The sequence below is a fragment of the Notolepis coatsorum genome, assembly GCF_963971535.1.
Source record: "Notolepis coatsorum genome assembly, chromosome: 10".
NCBI lineage: Eukaryota > Metazoa > Chordata > Actinopteri > Aulopiformes > Paralepididae > Notolepis > Notolepis coatsorum.
In genome coordinates this window covers 107,906,390-107,917,324 of record NC_140174.1, presented here as the reverse complement: position 1 = coordinate 107,917,324, position 10,935 = coordinate 107,906,390, and the positions used below count along the sequence as shown (strand labels likewise).

General features: G+C 40.5%; 1 protein-coding gene across 1 annotated transcript in view; it reads left to right on the top strand.

The window, feature by feature from the left end:
• Positions 1–2,357: 2,357 nt before the first annotated feature.
• agmat (agmatinase (putative)) overlaps positions 2,358–10,935 on the top strand; it is a 32,251-nt gene continuing 23,673 nt past the window's right edge. Inside the window, exons 1-2 of the mRNA XM_084323622.1 lie at positions 2,358–2,787; positions 10,052–10,254. Coding sequence (XP_084179748.1) covers positions 2,453–2,787; positions 10,052–10,254 — 538 coding nt within the window. The 5' untranslated portion in view covers positions 2,358–2,452. The remainder of the gene's footprint in view (positions 2,788–10,051; positions 10,255–10,935) is intronic.

The window sequence follows — 10,935 nt, the reverse complement described above, 5'->3', positions numbered from 1 at the left end:
AAAACAATTTCAAACTGTTTCTCAAATCTCCCAGAGGAACACAAATGTAGAAAAAAAAATAACTTGAAACTACTTCATTGAGTGTAGGTCAGAATAATCCCTCCCAACATGCATTTCTTGATTTTTCACATTTGTCCTGGTAAAAGAATATTAAACTTTATCAAGAAGATAACTGACATATAAATGTGTGGAGGTGCACATGGTGAAGTTAGATTTTTTTTTTTTAGATGTTTACTTTTTGTTTCCTTTACAATGGTTTGAAGAAATGCGTAAGCTATAACATTATTAATCTACAGAGATGCTCATTTACTTGAGGCTCTATGTCTCTATTCTGGGCCATGTCTATTTTGATGTAGTGTTTTCCCATGGGTTCAATTACCTTATGATGGCTATAAATCTTTTTTTAAATCTTTTCAAACCTTTCTTTGAACTCAAAGGCAACTGAGGTTTCCCTCATTTACAGTCATGTCGAGTGTACATATACAGGAATGAGGAAAACAAGCATATAAAACAATAACACGCAGAAAAGCAAGGATAACAACTTGATTGACAAAGGTGCAACAGAGGGGAGAATTTCAAGCGTGAATTTCAAATGACTGTTGGAGTTCATTCCATGAGCTAGAGGGGCATCATAGTGAAATGCATTGCAATTATGTTGACATTTGATTTGATGTTCACCGTGTGTGTATGTTACTCCTAAACTACGGTCAGCGTAAATATTTTCCCTGATGGGGTTGCACTTCCGCGTTCGGTTTGCGCGATCTGATTGGCCACTGACGTTTCTGGTCATGTGACATCTGCGCCAATCGTGTGACGCCTGTTTCTGCGCATATTTCCGGCTCTAACAGCCTGCAAACTACCTTTGATTGATTGATTGAAAACTTTATTAACAGATTATTATTAGCAGAATGGGTACAATACAGTACATCTCAATACACACAATTGTTAAGGGGATGCAGACCAGAGAGAGACTTTCGTCTTGTTTACATCAGGGTCCCCCATTTTCAATTCATCAGGACATATATGACATACATGACATACAGATAGTCAGTACTGCTACATCTATACATTTATGACATACCAGATTTGCAAATACAGTACTGTTTGTGATACAAAAAGAGTCCAGAAAAGATGGTATATACATTTGACGTAAAAACTGTACATTGGAGGGGGGGGGGGGGGCACTGTACAACTGTACAAGCAAAACTGTACATTGGAATATTGACAACCATACTAGGTAATTTACTGTACATTGGAGGGGGTTGGGTTAGGACATTTACAGGGGCCAGTTTCGAATTGCAGTCTCCCGTAGGTGTTCTTTGAGAGTGGTTTTGAAAGTGGGTAGTGATTCACATTCCTTTACAGCTTTGGGTAGGGCGTTCCAACCTAACGCCTAGTTTATCACTGGTTAAGCTTAGGCGACTCTTTCGAAGTTGGTTAAGGTTAGAGTTTGGAATCAGGGCTGGTGTTCCATCGCCCTGCTCTAAGACGAACACCAACTTCGAAAGAGTGCCTAAGCTTAACCGGTGATAGAAACAGGCGTCACACAATTGGCGCAGATGTCACATGACCAGGAACGTCAGTGGCCAATCAGATCGTGCAAACCGAACACGGAAGTGCAACCCCGTTAGGGAAAATATTCACGCCTACGGTCAAGTTGTTTGGCCGTTCTGCTTTGCAGCTGTCATTTTATCTTAATTAAGATTAAAAAAAACTTTCTGTCGAGAAGTTTGGCCTTCAAAATAAAAGCGCTGGTATTGACACAAATGCATTATTGCTTTGGATCAAGTCTCTGGCAGTAAAGCGAATTAAGCATCATAACAATAGTTTGGGGAATCTATACCTTAATGTTAAGTATAGAGTGTAGGGGAAACCTATAGAACATATGTAAAAATTATTAGCAATTGTTATACGATATTCCTTTATTGATCCCCTTTTGGGAAATTCAGGCATCATAGCAGGAAGGGGGAGGTACAGGTATAGGCAGGGCAATAGTAGAAAAACATAAATATAGGCAATGAGATCTGAATATAAATATAGGAGAAAAATAAACGGTGTAAACAATATAATTAAGTGAATATAAAAATATATGAGAAAAGTCAAAGTAAAGCAGTATACCTAATTGGCATGATATACGTCATATGTCTGTGCAGGGTTTGGTGGTTAAGAGTCGGACATTCCTAATAGTTCTCAAGTTCTGCAGCCATGAGTTCCATGTAAAATAGGGCCTGATACAGCCTGTGGGTAGGCTTGATACAATGTGCAGGGAATGCAGAGTCAGAATCAACCCTTTATTTTGAAAGTTGTATTAAATTTCAGACGGGAAGTAGAACCACTCTATTAATTCAGCTGGCTTGCCACTGCACATTAACCACCCGACGTTAACTAGTTGGGACAAAGTCCGAATACCAACAAACAAATAAATCACCCTGCAGCAGCAACGGCTTCAAGTATGCTGTCGTTTTTGAAGAACCTGAATAAAAGTCGTCATAATAACATTATTAATGGAGTCCTGCAGAATGCAGAGCGGTCCAGGACAACATGGGCTGCTTGCAGAAACGTTGACAGACTAGGAGGAGGAGGAACATGTTGTATTATTATTAAACCCAGTAGAAAGTACTCCTCAGGGAAACCATACAATGTCCCCCCCAGCGCGGAGTTCGTCGCCCGGGTGTCTGGGATCGCCACGATGGGGAAGCTGCCCTACCGGGAGACCGCGCAGGGGCTGGACGCGGCGTTTGTCGGTGTTCCCATCGATACCGGGACCTCCAACCGGCCCGGGGCAAGGTAGTACTGTACCTACTATTAGTCTACCATCGGTACCGTATAATCATCACATACAATAATAATAACTCTGAATGATCGCATGTACAATACTGTTGTATTTATATATACAGTATTGATTGATTGAAAACTATTAACATATTGCAGAATTGGTAGGGGAGAGTGGGGTAATTGTGCCAGTTTTTACCTAAAGTGCCTTTAAAGCAAGGGGATTACACTAATGCCCCCAACTAAAATATGTACATATAGTTTAGGATGTTGTGCATCCCTGGGGACAATCACTTTGGATCTTAAATAAACTGTTTCAGAAATATAGCTTTAGAAAAAAATGTGGTTTTGTGGCACAACTTGCCCCCGGTGCGGGGTGAGTTGTTTTGGGGCGGCGTGGCTCAGGGGTAGAGCGGGGCGTCCAATGATCGAAGGGTTGGTGGTTCGAATCCCGCTTAAGCCCATGTCCATCCCATTGACATTGTGTCCTTGGGCAAGACACTTAACCTACTTGCCTCGTATGAATGTGTATGCATGTGAATGAATGTTGGTGGTGGTCGGAGGGGCCGTAGGCGTTGATTATTCGCCACGCTTCCGTGAGTCTGCCTCAGGGCAGCTCTGGCTGCAATTGTAGCTTACCACCATCGGTATGACTGTGTATGAACGAATAATGGACTCTGTGAAGCGCTCTGGGTCAGTGAAGAGCGCTATATAAATCCAATCCATTATTATTATTATTATTAGAGAGAATACACTGGGGTAAATTGTGCCATTGTTAGTAAAACTGATCATTTTAATCTCAAGAGCGGTAAAAGCATCCTGCAGATCTTCATCTCCTTTCCAACCTGACGTATAGTCTTCCCCTGTTGCACCTCTTTCACTGCTGATTGATTGAAAAGTTTATTAACAGATTGCAGAATGGGTACAGACAGTACAGAAACTGTACATTGGAGGAGGTTGGGTGGGTGGGGGCTGTACATTGGAGGTGGTGGGGGGGGGGGGGGGGGGGGGGGGTTGGGGGGACGACACTGGACACTGTACACTGTACATTGGAATACTGTCAAAGCCATACTTGGTCATTTACTGTACAACTGGGTTAGGACATTTGTAGGGGCCAGTTTCGAATTGCAGTCTCCCGTAGGTGTTCTTTGAGAGTGTTTTTGAAAGTGGGTAGTGATTCACATTCCTTTACAGCTTTGGGTAGTGCGTTCCACATTGATGTGGCTTTCCTCGAGAAGGGACGGCGGAGCTAATAGGCTAACGTTAGTGTACTGGTCCCGACTGTAGCAGGGACGGCGGAGCTAATAGGCTAACGTTAGTGTACTGGTCCCGACTGTAGCAGGGACGGCGGAGCTAATAGGCTAACGTTAGTGTACTGGTCCCGACTGTAGCAGGGACGGCGGAGCTAATAGGCTAATGTTAGTGTAGTGGTCCCGACTGTAGCCGGGAGGACGGCGTAGCTAATAGGCTAAAGTTAGTGTAGTGGTCCCGACTGTAGCCGGGAGGACGGCGTAGCTAATAGGCTAACGTTAGTGTACTGGTCCCGACTGTAGCAGGGACGGCGGAGCTAATAGGCTAATGTTAGTGTAGTGGTCCCGACTGTAGCCGGGAGGACGGCGTAGCTAATAGGCTAAAAAAATCTATTTTTTTTATTTTTATTTTTTCAGGCCACTGAACTTAGAAGCAGGCCAGGACAGTGTTTCTAGTTGTATTCTAAAATTCTATTCTATTGTATTCTAAAATGTGACTATATGGTTTTATATTAACTTAATAAATAAACAAAAATGAAAAATCTACTTATTTCAACGAACATTTCAAACTAAATAACAGATTATGAACATAAAATGCTGAAAACAACCGAAGCAACAATAGTATTTTAATGAGGCTATTATTATTATCATTATTATTTTGCAACAAGTTGGATCATACACACATACAGCTCATTACAGTAATATTCCACAATTATTACATTTTAGATAGTAATAATGGTACAGAGCATAAAAACACCTACATGCGCATGCTACACTATACTACATGGTATAGTAGTACTACCAACTAATAGTCTACCATCGGTATAATCGCATACAATAACTGAATGATGGCATGTACAATAATGTTGTATATATTTATATGTACTGTATATATATATATGTATCCACATCGCTCTGAATATACCTGCATATAATGTGTATATACCTGCATATAACCCATATAACTCTGTATAATAATAATAATAATGTACAATAATGCTGTATATACCATATATATATATTTATTCTTACCACCATATATATATATATATATATATATATATATATATATATATATATATATATCTCCACTGTCTGTACATACCTGCATACAATCCTTTCTACACACCTGTAGACTATATATATCTGTACATATCCCTTACCTACTCTTACGCTGCTGGCCAGTATGACTTACTACCATGGTGTCTTTATACCTGTATCACTGTACATATTAATACTATATCTATATCTGTACATATCCCTTACCTACTCTTACTAGTTACGCTGCTGGCCAGTATGACTTACTACCATAGTGTCTTTATACCTGTATCACTGTACATATTAATACTATATCTAAATCTGTACATATCTCTTACCTACTCTTACTAGTTACACTGCTGGCCAGTATGACTTACTACCATAGTGTCTTTATACCTGTATCACTGTACATATTAATACTATATCTATATCTGTACATATCTCTTACCTACTCTTACTAGTTACACTGCTGGCCAGTATGACTTACTACCATAGTGTCTTTATACCTGTATCACTGTACATATTAATACTATATCTAAATCTGTACATATCTCTTACCTACTCTTACTAGTTACACTGCTGGCCAGTATGACTTACTACCATAGTGTCTTTATACCTGTATCACTGTACATATTAATACTATATCTAAATCTGTACATATCTCTTACCTACTCTTACTAGTTACACTGCTGGCCAGTATGACTTACTACCATAGTGTCTTTATACCTGTGCTGTACATAATAATACTACAACTTTGTACATACATCTGATTAGCACTATTACTCAATAGCACTAATTTATATATCTTATACCCAGTTTAGTCACCTGTACATTGTATATATTACTACTATTGCACTTTACTGTTACATTTGCACTCTGGTTGGATGCCAAACTTCTTCTTGTTGTACTGTACTTGTGCTGTATGATGACAATACATTTTAACCTAATCTAATCAAATATATTGATTGATTGAATACTTTATTTTGACACAATCGTAGGACAAACATTTGAAAAACAAACAATAACAGTGTCAACACGCTGGTCAAAAATGGATAAAACACAATAAAGCCAAGGCTTGTTTCCATTGTGGTCCATACATGGAACATAAAAGGCACAAAAACACGAATGGACATATACACGAGACAGGACGCCTATTGCTTAATAACAGCGGAGCAGTGCTGCCGTTGCTTCCGCGTTTTCCCTGATTGGCTGCGACACGCCCCGCGGCAGGTGCGGCAACCGCGGAGCGGCAGAGCTTGCGGAATTATGTAACCGCCCTAATCCGCCATGATTTTCATTCGGCGCTCAGCTCACCTGGCAGCGCAGCGGTCCTGCGGTCCGTTGTTGACGAGTTCGAATCCCATGAATTTTTTTTTTTAACGTGATTTTTTTTTTAACGTGTGTTCTTTCGCCGGTTAAGGTTAGGCATGGTTAAGGTTAAGGTTAGGCATTGTTTCGGAGTTGTGCACCCCTAGTCGCTTTTTCTACTTTTTTGAAATATTTTGAGTGTGTGTGTGAGCACAGCGGTGTCTGTGTTTATTATTATTTCATGAAATTGGGTAAATATCTTAATTTTACATATATGTTCATTGTGTGAAAAGCTTATAACATGAAACACTCTAGAAATAGTAGTTACAGATTTAGTGACTCGTTCACCCCTAGTTACTTTTTCTACTCCCATCCACTTCAACGTTAAAACGGCATTTTTAAGCATTTTTAAATCTGCTCTTATTCGTTCAATTCTCTCTATATCTTGCCATCCTTTGCATATTCCACGAGATAAGGACCTTGTAATTGCCGGGATGTGCTGTTACCGATGTAAAACTCATGGTGGCGTCATCGCTCCACAGATAACTTTGCCACAAGTCAGGGGGAGGTGAGTTAGGCTGAAGCGGGCTGCCGGTGATTGAAACTCGGCACACAGGTTTTGTGGTGGTGGGGGGGGGGGGGGCGAGTGGATTTTCAAGACAGAACCAGAGGCGAACCGGACCGCGCAGTCCACAGCGCGCCACACGCCGAAAAACAAGACCCCCATAGCCGGCACGCGCCAACGAGGAAGTGTCCTGCACGGATCACCTCTGGTTCTTGTTTCACCAGCGAGCCGAGCCGAATATTCCTGCCGGAGCAGCACATCGAAGCGCCCAGAGCATATGCAGGTCAGTTGACCACTTGGTAAAGTTTCGCCTCAACGCCGTTTCTGGCCGAACTAGTCATCGAATCTTTAATATTTTTTTTGATTCGTATTCAGAGGTAATTCGTCGAGATATTTCTAATTGGTATTTATCAAAAATAAATATTAGAAATATGGTCAAACAACATTTATACGTTTTTTTTCGAACCGCTGAGCGCTTCGTAACGTTCGCCTCAACGCCGTTTCTGGTCGAACTAGTCATCGAATCTTTAATATTTTTTTTGATTCGTATTCAGAGGTAATTCGTCGAGATATTTCTAATTGGTATTTATCAAAAATAAATATTAGAAATATGGTCAAAAACAACATGTATCCGTTTCTTTTGAACCGCCCTCGTCAGTTGACCACTTGGTAAAGTTTCGCCTCAACGCCGTTTCTGGTCGAACTAGTCATCGAATCTTTAATTTTTTTTTTGATTCGTATTCAGAGGTAATTCGTCGAGATATTTCTAATTGGTATTTATCAAAAATAAATATTAGAAATATGGTCAAACAACATTTATCCGTTTTTTTCGATGAAAAACTCCGGATACAGGTTTTGTGGTGGTGGGGGGGGGGACTCGGGGAGCGAGTGGATTTTCAAGACAGAACCTTCGCCTCAACGCCGTTTCTGGCCGAACTAGTCATCGAATCTTTAATATTTTTTTTGATTCGTATTCAGAGGTAATTCGTCGAGATATTTCTAATTGGTATTTATCAAAAATAAATATTAGAAATATGGTCAAAAAACATTTATCCGTTTCTTTTGAACCGCCCGCAGTATGTTGACCACTTGGTAAAGTTTCGCCTCAACGCCGTTTCTGGCCGAACTAGTCATCGAATCTTTAATATTTTTTTTGATTCGTATTCAGAGGTAATTCGTCGAGATATTTCTAATTGGTATTTATCAAAAATAAATATTGGAAATATGGTCAAAAACAACATTTATCCGTCTTTTTCGATGAAATTTCTTTTTTTTTCAATAAAAACTGACGTGGTATCAAACAAACACTAATTTAAGTGGTTAAAATTCGAAAATATGTGTAATTCTTTACAGATATCTTGAGAATAGGCTATGAATGTTAAACATGGGTAAAACATTTTTTTTTAAATAGTAAACAGTTAAAATTATATGGCTTTAAACATGATGTATCTTTTCCTCTCCCTTAAGCCCAGTGAGCTCCCTCATCGTTAGGCCTGCACAAGGGTTAAGGTTAGAACGGTTAAGTTTAGGCGCTGTTAAGGAGCTGGTTAAGGTTAGAGTTTGTCTTAGAGAATGGCAATATTCTTTCTATGGTTAAGGTTAGGCATGGTTAAGGTTAAGGTTAAGGTTAGGCATTGTTTCGGAGTTGGTTAAGGTTAGAACGGTTAAGTTTAGGCGCTGTTAAGGAGCTGGTTAAGGTTAGAGTTTGTCTTAGAGACAGCCTATTTCCGCACTGCCGCTCTCCCGCGTTGCCGCGGTCACATGGTCAAATTGTCACATTCTTGCACTGCTCCGCTGTTAAAAAGCAACACGCAGACAGGACACCCTAAAAATAAGTACAATAACACCTAACCTGAAAACTCATACAGTCAACTAATGTTAAAAGAAAATCTGCAAACCCTTAAAAGCAACTCATGATAAAGAGAGATAAAAGCCAAGTTATGATAAAAGAGATAAAAACTATATTAAGACCAATTTGAGTTGCTGCTGAGCCTATTTCTATTTCTCAACTTTGTTCAGAGCTGCACTTTGCAGCAAGTTATGACGCTGATACACACCTCAACTAGTTTTATAATTAGCCTACTTAATTACTTGTATATTCTACATATAGTGGCCCATAGCAGGTATACTTTGCACATTTGTATTACTGGAATGGAATGTATCCATGACTCCAAGTACACACTTAAGTACACACTCAAGTACACTCTCAAGCCAGTGAAACAGTAAAAACATGATGATAAACATTAAATCTAGGCTCAGGAGGTAGAGCGGTCGTCTGGTAATCTGACGGTTCCCGGTTAGATTCCGGCTCCTCCTCCCGGGCAGCGCGTCGAAGTGTCCTTGAGCAAGACACTTAACCCCTAACCCCTCCTTGAGCAAGACACTTAACCCCTAACCCCTCCCGATGAGCAGGTTGGCACCTTGCATGGTCGTCTCTGCCATTGGTGAGTGAATGTGTGAGTGAATGGATGAAAGTGAGGCACTAGTTGCTCACTAGTTGCTGGGGCGACAGTGGCTCAGGAGGTAGAGCAGTCGTCTGGTAATCCAGAGGTTTGATTCCCCTTCCTCCCGGGCAGCGTGTCGAAGTGTCCTTGAGCAAGACACTTAACCCCCAACTGCTCCCAATGAGCAGGTTGGCACCTTGCATGGTTGCCACCGCCGTCGGTGTGTGAATGTGTGTGTAAATGGATGAAAGTGAGGCACTAGTTGTAAAGCGCTTTGGATAGTCCATGGATAGTCCATTTACCATTTTACCAATAGGGAGGTGTAGTCTGACGTCACTGGTTGTTCTACCCGTATAGGGATTTATTATTGGGGAAATGTATTATCGGCTATTGTAACAATTCTGCCGCATGGAAATTGGAAAGCTTTCCATTTTTGCACAAAATGAGTTCCCTTCTATCACTAACATTATTGTTTAAGCATTTTTGGTTGAAAATATAGATTGTGGATGAATACGCACAGAAAGATACACCATGCCAAATGTTAATGCTTCATTTGTTTTAAACGAGACCATTTAGAAATGGGCAATGGGGAAATACATTGCGTTGGACAGAGGGTGGAACACGAAAAACGGCAATGACGTAACCACTAAACCTCCCTATGGAATTCCTCCCAGGTTCGGCCCTCGTCACATCAGAGCAGAATCTTCCTTGCTGAGGAACTACAACAGCGGCACGAGGGCTGCCCCCTACGAGTCCCTGATGGTGGCCGACATCGGAGACGTCAACGTCAACCTGTACGACCTGAAGGACACCTGCAGGCGGATCCGCGAGGCCTACCGCACCATCCTGGCCACGGGCTGCATCCCTCTGACCATGGGTGAGAAGCTGTGGCACTTGACCCTCACGAAAAGTATTACAGTATTTCCAATGGTGGAAGTACACAGTTCCTTTACTTAAGTAAAAGTAGAAATACCCAGATAAATGAGTAATCTGGTAAAAGTAAAAGTCCTCCATTCAATATTTCCTTTGAAATGTAGTAAAATTATCTGCTAAAGACAGTTAGAAGTCGACACAGTGGTCGGAGAACATACTTTTAAATGCAGCAAGAGAAGGAAGAACCTTCAGCTTCAGAGTGAGTCGCAGGGCATTTCAGGTGTTGGAAGCATTAGATTAGATTAAAATGTATTGTCATCATACAGCACAAGTACAGTACAACGTAACTTTACTACAACAAAATTAAACTGGAGTATATATATGAATGAGTACTACTGAGTAATAGTGCTAATCAGATGTATGTGCAGTGTTATTGTATTATTATGTACAGTCATACAGGTATAAAGACAATATGGTAGTATAATGGTAGTAAAATACCATATTATTGCCATTGGTTTCATGGTTTAAATTGGATTAGGCCTATATTATGGTATTATTTAAGTGCAAAAGTACCATAGCGATACATGACCTTTGCCATGATAAATTATTTATACAATGGCCAATAACATGGTAAAACTGAAATTACAATCAAACTACCATGATTTTCTTTTGTTAGGGGAATGGA